Source organism: Scyliorhinus canicula, chromosome 13 (assembly GCF_902713615.1).
Source record: "Scyliorhinus canicula chromosome 13, sScyCan1.1, whole genome shotgun sequence".
NCBI classification, from domain to species: domain Eukaryota; kingdom Metazoa; phylum Chordata; class Chondrichthyes; order Carcharhiniformes; family Scyliorhinidae; genus Scyliorhinus; species Scyliorhinus canicula.
Genome location: NC_052158.1, coordinates 10,007,106 through 10,025,206, shown reverse-complemented (window position 1 = coordinate 10,025,206; position 18,101 = coordinate 10,007,106). Strand labels below are relative to the sequence as shown.

The 18,101-nt window shown below is 46.7% G+C and overlaps 1 protein-coding gene across 1 annotated transcript in view; it reads right to left on the bottom strand.

The window, feature by feature from the left end:
- The window catches only part of LOC119975733 (zinc-binding protein A33-like), a 30,484-nt gene extending 15,734 nt beyond the window's left edge, over positions 1 to 14,750 (bottom strand). The window contains exons 1-5 of the mRNA XM_038815559.1: positions 14,049 to 14,750; positions 13,864 to 13,959; positions 13,537 to 13,770; positions 12,995 to 13,017; positions 7,680 to 7,795 (exon numbers count right to left, since the gene is read on the bottom strand). Of these exons, the coding sequence (XP_038671487.1) occupies positions 7,680 to 7,795; positions 12,995 to 13,017; positions 13,537 to 13,770; positions 13,864 to 13,959; positions 14,049 to 14,459 (880 nt within the window). The 5' untranslated portion in view covers positions 14,460 to 14,750. The remainder of the gene's footprint in view (positions 1 to 7,679; positions 7,796 to 12,994; positions 13,018 to 13,536; positions 13,771 to 13,863; positions 13,960 to 14,048) is intronic.
- Positions 14,751 to 18,101: the final 3,351 nt, after the last annotated feature.

Here is an 18,101-nt window from a genome sequence, read left to right as displayed (position 1 = left end):
GTTATGTGTCTCATTTATTGGGACCATTCTGGGCTGTGATTGGGATGAAAATGTGGTTGCTGTGGTTCAAAGGGGCTGGTTTAGCTCACCAAGCTAAATCGCTGGCTTTTAAAGCAGACCAAGCAGGCCAGCAGCACGGTTCGATTCCCGTACCAGCCTCCCCGGACAGGCGCCGGAATGTGGCGACTAGGGGCTTTTCACAGTAACTTCATTGAAGCCTACTCGTGACAATAAGCGATTTTCATTTCATTTTCAATATCCATGTGCAGAAAAATTGGACATTTATTTCAGAAGTGATCATTCCTGAAAGACTGTAGAAGAATGTTAGGTCAGAGAACAATTATAAATACAGAGGGATCGAGATTGGGGATTTTAAAATGGGGCTTAAAAATCTGAATAGGAATTTAATTGCGATATTTTCATTTGGAGAGAGCAGTTGGATCCATTTGTAGATTTACTCTGCAAACTTCATTTTGGAAAGCATATTGACCATGTGGGTGTGTGATATTCTGTTAAAGGCCTTCTCCTGGTCCAAGCTGATGAGGCAGGTGTCTACATTCTGTCCCAGATATAGGTGATTGTATCCCTGAGGAGCACAAGGCTATCAGAGATCTTCCTTCCGGATACAGCAGAGGTCTGATCAAAGTAGATCACCAACTCTAGAGCAGACTTGACTCGATTGATGACCTTGGACAGAATTCTGTTGTCCATGTTAAGCAGTGAAATGTCACCAATTTCTAATTCCTCTCTCTCCCCTTCCACTTGTAGATGAAGGTGAGGAAGCCTTTCCTCATGGATTCTAAAATCTTATCAGTCAGAATCAAACTCTCACACACTGGACTGATCCAGTCTCACAGAGTCAAACACAAATGACCTGATGAACAGTCACTTCCTCTCAAGGAGCTGGCAGTTTGTGTCAACTCGTCCAAAATGAATGCTTTTTCTCGTGTCATCTAAGATTTCTGTGACAGAGGACAGTAAGGACGGGGGGGGGGGGGGGGGGGGGGGTTGTTGTCTGTGGGCTTCATGTCACACAATCTGGCACAAAAGGATTTGCTGATCCTCAGTATGTCAGACTGCGATGATGTCACTGAACCAACTTCTTCCTAAAGGCTGTTCAACACAGAGCTCTCTCTCTCTCTCTCTCTCTCTCTCTCTCTGTCCCTGTCTCTCTCTCTCTCTCTCTCTCTGTCTCTCTCTCTCTCTCTCTCCTCTCTCTGTCTCTCTCTGTCCCTGTCTCTCTCTCTCTCTCTCTGTCCCTCTGTCTCTCTGTCTCTCTCTGTCTCTCTCTCTCTGTCTCTCTCACTCTCTCTCTGTCCCCTGTCTCTCTCTCTCTCTCTCTCTCTCTGTCTCTCTCTCTCTCTCTCTCTCTCTCTGTCCCTCTCTCTCTCTGTCTCTCTCTCTGTCTCTCTCACTCTCTCTCACTCTCTCTCTGTCCCTGTCTCTCTCTCTCTCTCTGTCTCTCTCTCTCTCTGTCCCTGTCTCTCTCTCGCTCCTTTCTCTCTCTCTGTCTTTCTCTCTCTCTGTCCCTACCTCTCTCTCTCTCTGTCTCTCTCTCTCCCTCTCTCTCTGTCCCTGTCTCTCTCTCGCTCTTTCTCTCTCTCTGTCTCTCTCTCTCTGTCCCTGCCTCTCTCTCTCTCTCTCTCTCTCTCTGTCTCTCTCTCTCTCTGTCCCTGTCGCTCTGTCTCTCTCTCTCTCTCTGTCTCTCTCTCCCTCTCTCTCTCTCTCTCTCTGTCTCTCTCTCTCTCTCTCTGTCTCTCTCTCTCCCTCTCTCTGTCCCTGTCCCTCTCTCTCTCTCTCTGTCTCTCACTCACTCTCTCTCTCTGTCCCTGTCTCTCTCTCTCTCTGTCTCTCTCTCTCTGTCCCTGTCTCTCTCTCTCTCTCTGTCTGTCTCTCTCTCTCCCTCTCTCTCTCACTCTCTCTCCCTCTCTGTAACCTGTGGAAGATGAAACGTGAGTAGAGTCTGGAATGAATGATAATCTTGGAGCCTCTGCAGCGTAGAGTGAGTCATAAAGAGCAAAGAACAAACAACAGTACAGTACAGGAACAGGCCCTTCGGCCCTCCAATCCTGTACCGACCATGCTGCCCGTCTAAACTAAAATCTTCTGCACTTCCGGGGTCCGTATCCCTCTATTCCCATCCTATTCATAAGACCAGAAGACATAGGAGCGGAAGTAAGGCCATTCGGCCCATCGAGTCCACTCCACCATTCAATCATGGTTGATTTCAACTCCATTTACCCGCTCTCTCCCCATAGCCCTTAATTCCTCGAGAAATCAAGAATTTATCAATTTCTGTCTTAAAGACACTCAACGTCCCGGCCTCCACCGCCCTCTGTGGCAATGAATTCCACAGACCTACCACTCTCTGGCTGAAGAAATTTCTCCTCATCTCTGTTCTAAAGTGACTCCCTTTTATTCTAAGGCTGTGCCCCCGCGTCCTAGTCTCCCCTGCTAATGGAAACAACTTCCCAACGTCCATCCTATCCAAGCCATTCATTATCTTGTAAGTTTCTATTAGATCTCCCCTCAACCTCCTAAACTCCAATGAATATAATCCCACGATCCTCAGACGTTCATCGTATGTTAGGCCTACCATTCCTGGGATCATCCGTGTGAATCTCCGCTGGACCCGCTCCAGTGCCAGTATGTCCTTCCTGAGGTGTGGGGCCCAAAATTGCTCACAGTATTCTAAATGGGGCCTAACTAGTGCTTTATAAAGCCTCAGAAGTACATCCTTGCTTTTATATTCCAAGCCTCTTGAGATAAATGACAACATTACATTTGCTTTCTTAATTACGGACTCAACCTGCAAGTTTACCTTTAGAGAATCCTGGACTAGGACTCCCAAGTCCCTTTGCACTTTAGCATTCTGAATTTTGTCACCGTTTAGAAAATAGTCCATGCCTCTATTCTTTTTTCCAAAGTGCAAGACCTCGCACTTGCCCACGTTGAATTTCATCAGCCACTTCTTGGACCATTCTCCTAAACTGTCTAAATCTTTCTGCAGCCTCCCCACCTCCTCAATACTACCTGCCCCTCCACCTATCTTTGTATCATTGGCAAACTTGGCCAGAATGCCCCCAGTCCCGTCATCTAGATCGTTAATAAATAAAGAGAACAGCTGTGGCCCCAACACTGAACCCTGCGGGACACCACTTGTCACCGGTTGCCATTCCGAAAAAGAACCTTTTATCCCAACTCTCTGCCTTCTTTCTGACAGCCAATCATCAATCCATGTTAGTACCTTGCCTCGAATACCATGGGCCCTTATTTTACTCAGCAGTCTCCCGTGAGGCACCTTGTCAAAGGCCTTTTGGAAATCAAGATAGATAACATCCATTGGCTCTCCTTGGTCTAACCTATTTGTTATCTCTTCAAAGAACTCTAACAGGTTTGTCAGGCACGACCTCCCCTTACTAAATCCATGCTGACTTGTCCTAATCCGACCCTGCACTTCCAAGAATTTAGAAATCTCATCCTTAACGATGGATTCTAGAATTTTGCCAACAACCGAGGTTAGGCTAATTGGCCTATAATTTTCCATCTTTTTTCTTGTTCCCTTCTTGAACAGGGGGGTTACAACAGCGATTTTCCAATCCTCTGGGACTTTCCCTGATTCCAGTGACTTTTGAAAGATCATAACTAATGCCTCCACTATTTCTTCAGCTATCTCCTTTAGAACTCTAGGATGTAGCCCATCTGGGCCCGGAGATTTATCAATTTTCAGACCTTTTAGTTTCTCTAGCACCTTCTCCTTTGTTATGGCAACCATATTCAACTCTGCCCCCAACTTTCCTGAATTGTTGGGATATTACTCATGTCTTCTACTGTGAAGACTGACGCAAAGTACTTATTAAGTTCCTCAGCTATTTCCTTGTCTCCCATCACTAGATTACCAGCGTCATTTTGGAGCGGCCCAATGTCTACTTTTGCCTCCCGTTTGTTTTTAATGTATTTAAAGAAACTTTTACTATCATTCCTAATGTTACTGGCTAGCCTACCTTCATATTTGATCCTCTCCTTCCTTATTTCTCTCTTTGTTATCCTCTGTTTGTTTTTGTAGCCTTCCCAATCTTCTGACTTCCCACTACTCTTTGCCACATTATAGGCTCTCTCTTTTGCCTTGATGCATTCCCTGACTTCCTTTGTCAGCCATGGCTGCCTAATCCTCCCTCTGATAACCTTTCTTTTCTTTGGGATGAACCTCTGCACTGTGTCCTCAATTACTCCCAGAAACTCCTGCCATTGCTGTTCTACTGTCTTTCCCACTAGGCTCTGCTTCCAGTCGATTTTTGTCAGTTCCTCCCTCATGCGCCTGTAATTACCTTTATTTAACTGTAAAACCTTTACATCTGATTCTACCTTCCTTCTTTCAAATTGCAGACTGAATTCTATCATATTATGATCACTGCTTCCTAAGTGTTCCCTTACTTTAAGATCTTTTATCAATTCTGGCTCATGTATTTGTCATGATGCCCCTTAAACATCACTATCGTCCCTGCTTCCACCATCTCCTCCGGCAGCGAGTTCCAGGCACCCACTACCCTCTGTGTAAAAAACTTACCTCATACATCTCCTCTAAACCTTGCCCCTCGCACCTTAAACCTATGCCCCCTAGTAATTGAGCCCTCTACCCTGGGGAAAAGCCTCTGACTATCCACTCTGTCTATTCCTCTCATAATTTTGTAGACCTCTATCAGGTCGCCCGTCAACCTCCGTCTTTCTACTGAGAACAAACCGAGTTTATTCAACCGCTCCTCATAGCTAATGCCCTCCATACCAGGTAACATCCTGGTAAATCTCTTCTGCACCCTCTCTAAAGCTTCTACATCCTTCTGGTAGTGTGGCGACCAGAATTGAACACTATACTCCAAGTGTGGCCTAACTAAGGTTCTATACAGCTGCAACATGACTTACCAATTCTTATACTCAATGCCCCGGCCAATGAAGGCAAGCATGCCGTATGCCTTCTTGACTACCTTCTCCGCATGTGTTGCCCCTTTCGGTGACCTGTGGACCTGTACACCTTGATCTCTCTGACTTCCAATACTCTTGAGGGTTCTACCATTCACTGTATATTCCCTACCTGCATTAGACCTTCCAAAATGCATTACCTCACATTTGTCCACATTAAACTCCATCTGCCATCTCTCCGCCCAAGTCTCCAAACGATCTAAATCCTGCTGTATCCTCTGACAGTCCTCTTCGCTATCCGCAATCCCACCAACCTTTGTGTCGTCTGCAAACCTACTAATCAATGACCCCGATCATCAGCAGCAGGAGCAGATTCTATTTGCTTTTCTCGAGTCAGGACATTTCCTTTTGTCTCTCTTACCCTCTGAACACCTCTAAGGATAAACAACATCTCGATTTTCCACTTGACTGCTTCCCCAGGCACCAGGACCTCAAAGAGGAGTTCCAAAGGCATCCACATTTTTGTAATCCCCTTTCCTTGATGTCCTCTGAGGTCACTAATTTCAATTTGCGCGTCACTCCCTCTTTCCCCCACCCCAACACCACCCCCTCCCCACCCTTACAACTCGGTTGTCTGCAATTACGAATGTTCAAGGTGTCTGTCAGGGGCACGCGGGAGACAGTTGGGAATGTGGTGTGGTGAACATGGGAATGATAAGGCCCGATTTTCCACAGATTCAACAAAGTCTGGGCTGTCCAGCGTAGACAAGGTGACCCTGGCTTCCCCTGATAACAAAGCTGGAGGGAGGGTGGGGATTGCTCCCTTACCATCCACCTTCAAGGCCATTCTGACCTGCCGTTTGCTGGTCCAAATCCAATCCTGCCTCACAGGAAATGACCCAGATTCTTCAGGCAAAAACTCAGCGCTTACTATTGACACCCTCCACATAAACTATTTGGAGTGATTTACATTTCAGAATGCTCCAGATTTACACAGTAAACAGAGCAAGGTGACCAAACTCACTCTCAGTACTTACTACCCAACTCCCACTAATGTCACCAAACCCTCTGCAGTTATGTAGCAGCTGCTAAATATGTATCCAGTGTTCCCACACTAAACACAAGAAGAAGCCTCATTGTCGGCAAAAACTGGAGACATTTGATTCAGATGTGGAGTCAATACAATCTAGATCCTCCACTGGATGGTGATGCCCCACCCAGAGGAACAGTCTGTAGAATGGTTGAATCACTAGTCTGAAAGTGACCTCCGGAAACTCCATCGGAAATGATGTAAGGAGTTAAATTTCTCCGTGTCCTGCCCAATATTAATAGCACAAACAACATCAGCAAAACAGAAAACTCCATGATTGGCCAACACTGTTTCTGGGATCTTGCTACATTACAACAGTGACTGTTCCTCAACAATATTCCACTGGTTCTGACGCGTTTTGGGTCACACTGCCGGAATGGGGGCAGTTTTTCAGTTCAATATCTATTTTTTCCCCATTTTGTAATGATTTCTCTGTGACCAGGAGGTGAGATTTTTCTTACTGCTGCTCGCCGCTCTTTTCCCTCTCTCACCCCCGCTGTATATTCATGTCACCCCCACCCCCCTCACCGGAGTCAGAGGAGGATTTCCTGTCTCCTGGCCCCTCCTCAGGAACCACAGAACATCTTCCCACACTGCAAACCCGTGGGAAAGTGGACAGTGATATTGTTCTGAAGATCAGCCCTCAGAATGGACTGGGCCTCTGAGCAAATTCACAGAGTGAGCAATGGCTTCACTGGTTCACTACCTCCTCCATCAATGGAGTCACTCAAAACATCAACCTCACTCAATCCAAACTCCCTATTCTAGATTTAAAACTATACCTACTTTGATCTGGACTCTGTGAATGTGGTAAACCTGTGGATTTTTACATTCTCCCTTCTGTTTTGAACCTTGAACATTTCAATAAGATCGGGGCAGCAGGGTAGCATGGTGGTTAGCATAAATGCTTCACAGCTCCAGGGTCCCAGGTTCGATTCCCGGCTGGGTCGCTGTCTGTGTGGAGTCTGCACGTCCTCCCGCTGTGTGCGTGGGTTTCCTCCGGGTGCTCCGGTTTCCTCCCACCATCCAAAGATGTGCGGGTTAGGTGGATTGGCCATGCTAAATTGCCCGTAGTGTCCTAATAAAAAAGTAAGGTTAAGGGGGGGGTTGTTGGGTTACGGGTATAGGGTGGATGCGTGGGTTTGAGTAGGGTGATCATGGCTCGGCACAACATTGAGGGCCGAAGGGCCTGTTCTGTGCTGTACTGTTCTATGTTCTATGTTCTATCACCACACTCCCTCCCTTATCCAGTGCAGACTCACAGTTTCTGCAGCCCCTCCTCTTGATGAAGGTGTCCAATTCCACCAACCAGATTCTCTGCCGTTTAACACTTGCTCTCTAATATCTGAATGTCTTCCCGATAAACGATGATAAAAAACGTTCCCCAGAATGACAGACGGGACCAGTCCAGTCTCCTCTACAAATTGGGTTTCCCATCCTGAGATTGGTGCTCTATTCCTCTGGTTATACAGATCCCTTCACTGCTTTGACACACGGTGCTGATGGCTTCAGACACTCACCCAGAGGAACCCACAGACAGTAAAATATGAGAATGGAGAGGCTCCCGAGGATTAACAAGCGGCAAAGTGAATATTTAATCTGGGACCTTGGAGACCCTTTAGTCCCGTCACAACTGGATTTAAAATCAGGAAAATGAATAGAAGAGTTTTACCGGGGTTAATGGAGTTGATCATTTCTCTCCACGCTGTGTACTGTAAAGGGCCTTTGAACTTTCCGATAGACAGGCCGGCAGCAGATACTGAGAGTGTGCGAATCTCCTCACTAATCCTGTATTTAACAAAAAAGGTGCAAAAAATGTGTCTGTTAGAAGATTTTAGAAGGTATGTAAATGGTCAAGTTCTCAACATTTAAAATATATATTTTTATTAAAGTTTGCATTTTTACACTGTACAAGAAATGGATGAAACAATTATAATTGACACATATTGTCCTTTTCAGCAGTCCCCCGCCACGCTCCCTTTGCCCCCCACTCCCCCGTCCCCTTTTCTGCTGTCTCCGGGTCCTATCCTGGGCCCTTCCTTTCACCACAGATGTTTTGTTCCGGTGTATGTTTTACTCTGAGAGCTTTGTGAGGGGCCCTCTGGTCACCGTGTCAGTCTCTCCATGGGCTTCCCTTTGGCGTTTCCTGGGGTCTCGCCCCCTTCATTCCTGTCTGTTTTCTGTGGCCCTGCTGGTTCCTGTGCATTCCCACCACGTTCCCCCCCCCCCCCCCCGTTGTCTTGGAACGGGCTGATGAATGGCCCCCACGCATTTTTGAAGCCTTCTTCTGACCCTCGAATGGTGTACTTAATCTTATCCAGATGGAGAAATTCTGTTCTGTCTGCCATCCAGTCCTGCAGCTGTGGGTGGTGATGCTGATCGCCAACTGAGCAGGATTCTCTGGCGAGCGATTAGGGAAGCAAGAGCCAGAGCATTAGCCCTCTTCCCCATATGTAGTTCTGGTGGTTCTGATACCCTAAAGATTGCCACTCTCGGGCACTCTCGGCTCCAACCTCACCCTACAACCTTGGACATCACCTCGAGGAAGGCTGTCCAGAACCCAACAAGTCTGGGGCAGGCCCAAAACATGTGGGCATGGTTGGCTGGGCCTCCCTGGCACTGTTCGCATTTGTTCTCCACCTCCAGGAAGAACCTCCTCATTTGGGTTCTTGTTGGATGTGCTCTGTGCACTACTTTGAACTGCATGAGGCTTAGCCTTGTGCAGGAGGAGGTAGAGTTGGTCCTGTTCAGCGCTTCGCTCCAGAGGCCCCACCCTACTTCCGTCTGTAAATCTTCCTCCCATTTCCCACTTCTTCCGTCCAGTGGGGAGCGTGTCCTTTCTAAACATTGTCCGTATATGTCCCCGCAGTTCACCTTTTCCAGACTGTCCCCGTCCAGTAGCTGCCCCAACTTTGTGTCTCTCAGGGTCCTCGGGTACCTCGTCATCTCCTTGCGGAGAAAGTTTTGGATTTGTGAATGTCAGAGTTCCTGTTCGTTCGGTAGTTCCAGTGTCTCCATCAGCTCTTCTACCGTCGCAACTCTGTGCCCTGTGTAGAAACCCTAAACCTTGGGAGGCATGACGGCACAGTGGTTAGCACTGCTGCCTCACAGCTCCAGGGACCCCGGTTCAATTGCAACCTTGGGTGACTGTCAGTGTGTGGAGTTTGCACATTCTCCCCGTGTATGCGTGGGTTTCTTCCGGGTGCCCCGGTTTCCTCCCGCAGTCCAAAGATGTGCAGGTTAGGTGGATTGGCCATGATAAATTGTCCTTAGTGTCCAAAACGTGAGGAGAGGTTACTGGTTTATAGGGATAGGGTGGAGGCATGGGCTTGAGTGGGGTGCTCTTTCCACGGGTGGTGCAGACTCGATGGGCCGAATGGCCTCCTTCTGCACTGTAAGTTCTATGACCCGATGATTCGAACCACTCATATCCCCCGTCCTGTCTCCACCTCTTACAGGTGGCGTCTGGCATGGCTGGTGGAAACCTGTGTTTGCCGCAGATGGGGCCATGGTGAACACATCGGTTAAGCCAAAGTCATGTCTCATCTGGTTCCACTAAGAAGCTGCAACCGTCTGACTTTCGCAGTTAGCTGTCTACCCTCAACAATGACTATCTGGTCTTCTGGGCAGCATGGTAGCACAGTGGTTAGCAGAGTGGCTTCACAGCTCCAGGGTCCCAGGTTCGATTCCCGGCTTGGGTCACTGTCTGTGCGGAGTCTGCACATTAGTGAGTCTGTAAGAATCTCCTGCAGGTGCGGGGTGAGAGCCAATGAGAAACCTTTGTAGAAGTCCGCCAGGAACCCATCGGGTTTCCAGCATCTTCGCCGCCTGCTTGGAGTTGATGCTCTCCATGACCTCTTCCACTTCTGTTGGTGCATCCAACTCCCCCCGTCTGTCGTCCCCAAAACTGGCATGTCCAGTCTGTCAAGCAGCCATTTCATACCCAAATCCTCATCGGGGGTGGGGACTGCTCAAAGGTGGACAGCACTCGTGTTGTGGTCCAGGGTTTAGAGAACTCCAAAGTGTATCATGGAGTTCACCTGACCCACAACTTTTAATAGATTGTGGTATGGGGAACACACAGCCCACTCTACAGGTGTGGTACAGCAGAAATGGAAAAGTATTTTTGAAAGCAAAACAATGTTTATTCTATGAACTCAAGTTAAACTTGTTAAAACATACAGTGAACACCTTAACAACTATTAATTCAAAAACAACCCCAAAGAATAGCACACTAAATAATCCTTCAGTAATCCATAAGATTTAAAAAAGAACTTTTAACAGAAGCACATCAGGTTAAAGTCACTACTGAGAGCAGTTATTAGTTTTAAATCACCAAAGGATCGATTGACAGTTTTTAGATTACAGAGAGAGAGACTAATACCCCTTCTGGCTGTGACTGCAGCTATCCAGCTCTGAAAACGAAACTAAAACACATCCTGCAGCAAACAGCCTAAAACTAAAGTAAAAAGCTGACAGACAGCCCAGCTCCACCCACACTCTGATAAACACCCATTTCTTAAAGGTACAGTTCTTAAACACCCATTTATTAAAGGTACTCTCACATGACACTCGGAAGAAGGCTTCAAATGCTTTATTGACCTTTTTTGGTCCGGCTACCAGTTGCCTCTGCTGTCCTTTACCTGGGATCTCTCGTTCGTGGCTGCCTGCTTTCTCAGCTGGTGAGGCAGCAGGTGGCTAGCCTTCTCTCCTGGTTCATATAAGGTCCCCCATGCCTGACAGAGTTGGTGCACTGGCTTCCTGGTGGATAGCAAGTTAAAGTCCATTTGTAGCTTCCTCCTCTCCGCCAGAGGCCCTCTGGTCAGGGCCTCAGAATACCGTCTGTCGTCCTCCAGGATGGAGACGATCAGTTGCTGCCGAGCCGCCCTGTCTTTCCTGTCTCTACGAGCTTTGTAGGCTATAATCTCTCCCCTAATCACCAGCTTCAGTGCCTCCCAGAAGGTGGAAGGTGAAACTTCTCCATTCCAGAAGTTCATAACATACTCGCCGATGGCAGAAGACCTTGTCGGCCAAGAGGGTCATGTCCAACTTACATGTGGGGCATGGTCCATCTCCAACCTCACATCCATGTAGCGTGGAGTGAGGTCGGAGATTACAAATGGAATATTCTGCCCTGACTATTTATGGTGGCACCGATTTCCCCACTGCAAAGAAGTCTATGCGGGTGGAGACTTTATGTACTGGTGAGTAGAACGAGAATTCCTTCTCACCTGGGTGCAGGAACCACTGGGTCCATGTTATAACCTGCCTGTTTACCATTGGCTGGGGACTAATGACAATCCCACAATCCTATGGGAGTATGCACTTCCCCAATGAGGGGTGCGAGAAATCATTAGCAGACTCCCTGCATAAATAGAGCTGGCCAGTTTGGAACCAGTAGATAGAGAGCGGAGTGAGCAGCAAGGGAAGTTGCTGCTGCTGCTGCTGATTGTGTGTATATATATATGTTATTGTAAATAAATGTTATTTCTTTGTATCCTGAAAACTCGTAGGATAAGTCCGAATTTTTGAGCTGAATTTGGCCAAAAGTACCTATTTTACTGATCTGCGATTGCTCAGCACATCCCAGTCACCGGAAGTCACGTTTTCAGCATTTTTGATGATAGAGAAATTGTACAGAGTGAAATATTAATCACCTTTCTATAACTGAGAAAGGGATAACTTGGAAATTCAAAGGCAGAGAATGGAAAGCCCCATGTCCTGAAAAAGGTTCACAGTCTGATAACAGATTAGTTACCGGGATATCACAAATCACAGGAGAAGAGAAACATTTAGTCTGTCCACTTGCTGTTTTACCCTGGCACTGCTGGTGCCACCCAGGCACCGCCACCTGGGTGCCAGCCTGGCACTGCCAAGGTGGTACTGCCAGGTTGGTACTGCCAAGCAAACATTTTTTGTGTGGGTGCGATCGGGCCGAGGATGCCCTGTGGGAGGGGGGGGGGGCGGCGTTCGGAAGGGTTTAGGGGTCGCTTGGGGGCCTCGGACCGAGGGAGCTCCGGTGAGCAGAGCTCCTCAGTGTACAAAATGGAGCTACATTGGGCTTCGACCACGCATTCCTCGTTGAGGCCCCTCATCAAACGCGAGTCGCCGGGAAACACGCGCTCACTGTGGGATTTATTCCCATATAGTAAAATTGCGCCCAAAGTTTGTAGAACAAAGACAAAGGTCGAAATAATCTAGAACTTAATGTTCAACTCTGTAATAACTGATCCCCAACCCGCCGAGAATCCTGCTCTCCTCTACTGGCATCTTGAATATCTCTGATTTTAGTCACTCCCCCATTGGGAGCTGGACCTTCAGCTGCCAAGGTCCTGAGCTCTGGAATTCCCTCCCTGATCCTCTCCGTCTCTCTGTCTCTCTTTCTTCCTCAATCACTCTCTCTAAACTCCACCTCAGTCATCCGTATTAATATTTCCTCATGTGTCTCTGTGTCAATTTCGGCTTATTAACGCTCCTGTGAACCTCCATCAGACTTTATATCACATTAAAGGTGCTATATAAATACAGGTCTTTGCTGTTGTTGTTGTTAAGGACACAGAGCCAGTTTATATTATAGAATAAAAATAGACTCCCCCCCCCCCCCCCTTTAACGTCTGACTTTCTCGGGTTGCTCAGGCTTCATGCAGGGACATGGATGACCCACACCTTGGATACATGGACCGTGCGGCTCTCTCAGGGTCAGTCGGAAGGTCACAGACACTAATCTGGGAACCAGGCTGTATTATTTACCTGACATCTTGTCATTTGTACAATATTGTAGAACAGTTATAGAAAATCTAATACTGTTTAATCACAGCCATAAAGATAGTTATTATAAAGGAGTTGTGTGTGAATTATAAGTGGAATTATTGGCGTACGAAGAACAAACCTTTAAAGTTGTGACAACAACCAAGAAATAAATCCAGAAGAACACTTTACTGAGTTATTTTACCAAACTGCAGAATTTCAGTGAAGAACATGTCCTACCTTCTCTTCCGACAAGCTTCCTCCTGAAAGAAATGAATGAGGAACAGTGAGGATGAGAGTAACAGATTTCAGGAGGAGTTAGACAGGCTGGTGAAATGAGCAGACTCAGAGCAGATGAGATTTCACACGGAAGTGGAAAGTGATGGATTTTGGGAGGAAGATTGTGGAGAGTCAAATAAACTGGAACTGAGCATCAGTCCCGCTCACAGACACAGTGACTCTCACACACCGAACCAGACACACCCACACACTCACAACATGGAACTGGAACTGGATTACAATGGGAGTTCCAGGAGAAAATTAAACTTGGGCAAAACAAAGATCTAGAAAACTCATTCTCAGGAGGTTACAGGTATTCCCGGGAATCTGCAGTGTGGGAGCCGTTTGTTTAGAGACAACAGCAAAACCGTTCAGGATGGGAAACAATTTCAGTTTAATTCTAATTCTAAATTATCAGTAATTTTTTATTAATTCCACAGTTACCATCAGTTGCTTTGTGACTGTGAAGTTTCACTGAACTGACCCGCAATATATTCCCTCACCTTCAGAAATATCAGCTCGTCTTTTTGCTCCATCTGTTTCTGTAACTTTGAGAGTTTCTCCTCAATAGAATTTAAATTCTCCTGAATCTCTCGAAGGTTTTTCTCCATTGGTTCCAGAATCCTCTCCTTTTCTTCCCTGAGATCTCTGAGTAAACGCTGCTCTTTCTCAGTGAGAATCTGGTGCATTTTACTGAACTCGGATGTGATGTGGGTCTGCAGACTGCTCGACTGTTCCTACCAAATGAAATGCGAAACATAATTAATGACCCGCGATAAAGGGAACAAAACTAACCGAGATCCCAGAAAATCAGCACAGGGAGACCTTACCCTAACTTCAGAAATCTTCCCTTTCTGTTTCTGTTCCGTTTGTAGAACCGCCGATTTCTTCTCTGTGAGAGAATCTAAGGAAGATTTCAGCTGATCCTGGGATTGGGAGAGAAAATCACAGAATGAAAGTTTTCAAGCAGGAAATGTGATAAAACTATCTGTTTATAAATTATTTCCCCTTTTACCTTGTAGATTTCAGCAGCTTCTTTAATCGGCTGGAAGCTGTGCCCTCTGTGTTCCCGCGAACCGACACAAATCAGACAGATCAATTTCTTGTCAGTTTCACAAAACAGCTTCAGTTCTTCCTGATGTTTCTCACAGTGAAGATTACTTTCCTTCTCTTTCGGATTCAGATTTAATTTTCGAGTTTTCTCGGTCAGATTCGCTAAGGCCCGATTTATCCTGAGGGTTCTTTCCGGAAACTCCTCTCTACATTCCGGGCAGGAGTTTATCTCCTTCTTTTCCCAACACTGGGAGATACAGGAGCGGCAGAAGTTGTGTCCACAATCCAGTATTACCGGATCAGTGAAGAAATCAAGACAAATGGGACAAATTGTCTCCTCGGCCAAACTCTGGATTTGCGGTCTGGAAGCCATGTTCACACTCAGCACTTCCTGATTCAAACCGGTTTTAATTTAGATGTTACTGATTCCTGAACATCTTCAATTACACAATTTCCTGATGAGGTTCACTATAATACTCCGATAATTCTTACTAAAAGCTATTAACTGTCCTGGTGACTGTTCCACGGGCAGAAATAACACCGTACTCTGTTGAAGGACAACCCGGTTTAACACAGGGAGTGCGGATTGAACCCTGGCTGCCAGGTTAAGGTCCATGGGGTGTTGGCAGTGTAGGAGGAAGGAGTTGGAGGGTGGGGACTGATATTACATTGCCCTCTGACCTAGCCCGAACTTGCTGCCGAATACAGAGCCTCTGGTGAAACACGGGCTAAGATTCAGATTCAGAAACTGAATCGTGTTCATGATTGCAGCCACTCAGCCTTAAACACAAAGAGACGGAAAAGCCACTGAGTCATTCTCGATGATAGATACAGAGAAGATCTTTCCAGGGATTGGGCCTGTGAGGCTCAAATTTATCTGCAAGGACGTCTTGCTTTCATATAGCGCCTTTCACAACCTCTGCATGCCCCAGATGTGTAAAGGCCACAAAGTATTTCCAGTGTGGAGATACTGTTGTCATAGCAACATAGAATTATTACTGCACAGAGAGAGGCCATTCGGCCCATCGGGTCCACGCTATCCATCAAGCACCTATCTATTCTAATCCCATTTTTCCAACACTTGGTCCGTGGCCTTGCGTGCTTTGGCATTTCTCGCGCTCATCGAAATGCTTCTTAAATGGTTTGAGGGTTAGCAGGGGGCGGGGCCCGTCAGGAGGGAACAAGAGGTGGGAGACAATCCGGCGCCAGCTAGCTGGGCGGGCTAGCTCACGGAAGCTCAGTGGGGGGTGTGCATATGTTTGGTTTATTAACGGGGTTGGGTTACAGAGTGTTATTACTTGGGGAGGGGAGGGGATTAAATGTTCTGCTGACGAGGGAGGGGTTTGGGCTAAGGGACAGAGAGGAGGTTGGGGGCAGAGGCTGCCTGGGGGCGGACCGGTGGAGGCACAGAGCATGGGCTGGAGGCGGACCCAAAAAAGGGGATGGCTCATCGGCTAAGGGGGGTAATGAGCCCCCCAACTAGGCTGATCATCTGGAATGTTCGAGGATCAAATGGGACAGTCAAGAGGGCACGTGTGTTCGCGCATCTTAGGGGACTGAACGCAGACGGTGTAATGTTGCAGGAGACGCACCTCAGAGTAACTGACCAGATTAGGTTGAGGAAAGGCTGGGTCAGTCAGGTCTTTCACTCGGGACTAAACTCAAAGACGAGAGGGGTCGTGATCCTGATCAATAAGCGGGTGGTGTTTGAGGCGGGTAGAATAGTCTCGGAAGTGGAAGGTCGGTACATTATGGTCAGTGGGAAACTGGAGGGGGTGCAGGTGGTATTAGTTAATGTGTATGCGCCAAATTGGGATGATGTGGAGTTTGTAAAGAGGATGCTGGGGAAGATACCGGAAATGGACTCTCACAGGTTGGTCATTGGAGGGGACTTCAACACAGTTATTGACCCTGGTGTTTTTGAAACCTCACCATTATTCTTAGAACTCCCCCTATACCAAAAAGAGCCAACATTCTAAGTGGTGAACAGGGATTTTCACTCCCTGACTCCGATGCAGGCTTCGGTGGGTGCTGTTCAGGTCAAACTATATTTTCAAGTTATGCCCCGGTATAACCCATACATTCACTAAAGATTCAATCTACTTACCACTCAGTAGCATCGATGTCCTGGGTCCTGCATTGCTAAGTAAGTAAAGTAGACTTTAGGAATAACCACTTTTCAGGTTAACTTAAGTTATTTTATTGTTGTATTTTTTTTCATTTAAAAGCTGCAAACACTTTCTTTACAGAAAGGTAAAAAGATCTTGCTTCTGGATCCTGCTGGTTGGTTGGAGGGACCATCAGGCCCACCTTGACAATCAATCTTCTTTAAAGTCTGGTCTTCTTGAGATGTGTTCGCTGGTTAGCTCTGTTGCGGTGTCTTGTCGATCCCATGTACTGAGCTATGAGAGCTGGCTCTGCCAGGCTATCTCAGCTGACTCTGACTCCTGTTTAAATTCTAGCCTTCCTTAGATGTATAGCTGTTTAAGTTCGGCTGCTCGTCTTGTCTTTCCCATGACCGAGTTGTGAATGTTGAAGAATACATTGTCCTTTGTGATGTTCAAAGTTCCTTTGTGATATTCAAAAAATGCTTTGGTTTCAATAGGTGTTAATTTAATTTCTGTCATTTGAATAGTTTAATTTTCTAATTGTCCCCAGCTCATAACTTTGCCTTTGATTTTGACTTTAAATTATGTTTCTCATAGACAGGTTGCCTCCAATTTTCTTTAATTTACTTGATGTTAGTAGAATTCACACTTAGAATTGACACCAAATTCAACTGATCATCATCCATCCTTTCCAGCTGTTTACTAAGATATGGGCAGCACGGTAGCATTGTGGTTAGCACAACTGCTTCACAGCTCCAGGGTCCCAGGTTCCATTCTGGCTTGGGTCACTGTCTGTGCGGAGTCTGCACATCCTCCCCGTGTGTGCATGGGTTTCCTCCGGGTGCTCCGGTTTCCTCCCACAATCCAAAGATGTGCAGGTTAGGTGGATTGGCCATGATAAATTGCCCTTAGTGTCCAAAATTGCCCTTAGTGTTGGGTGGGGTTACTGGGTTATGGGGATAGGGTGGAGGTGTTGACCTTGGGTACGGTGCTCTTTCCAAGGGCCGGTGCAGGCTTGATGGGCCGAATGGCCTCCTTCTGCACTGTAAATTCTATGATAATTTCAATGAAGGTGTGAAATCTTTGCTTTTTGCTGTATGCTAAAATTTCACTTGGTTATGACTTGAAAGACATGTCTGTTTTAAACATTTGTCACTTAATTCAATTGAAACTCTCATCCATGATTTTCCAGATGCTTCCTAAGATAGTTACATTCAATGAAGGCTGTGAGCCATTGTTTTAGCTTAATACATGAATCCTATGTGTTTGCTAAGCCTGTTTGTGAGAAATAATCTGCATTTTATAATCCTGCTCTTTGCAGCTGCTATTAACCTTTTGTGGGATCTTTCCCTGTATTCTCTCAGGTTTCTCTCAGACCAGATATTGCCAGACTTTCATGTTTCAAATGACACATTTTTCTGTATTTTCAAGAACACTGGCTTGGACTAGTCAAGCTCGAAAACGGGCAGGGTTCCAGCAATGGCAAAGGAACTAAAAGGGTTCATGGAGCAGATGGGGGGAGTGGGTGGATCCATGGAGATTTGGGCAGCCGAGGATGAAGGAGTTCTCCTTCTATTCACATGTGCATAATGTGTTCTCCCGGATTGATTTCTATATTTTGGGCAGTGCCTTACCGGCGGGGTGGTGGACGCGGGGTACTCGGCGATCACAATCTCAGACCATCCTCCGCACTGGGTTGACCTGCAGGTTAGTAAAGACAGTAACCAGCACCCGCGATGGAGGTCAGATGTGGTATTTTTGGCTGATGAAGGGATGTGCGAGTGGCTGAGGAAATATATTCAGAACTATCTGCAGGTCAACGACACGGGGAAATTTCAGCAGCGGTGGTATGGGAAGCACGGAAGGCGGTGGTCAAAGGGGAGCTGATCTCGATACAGGCCCATAGG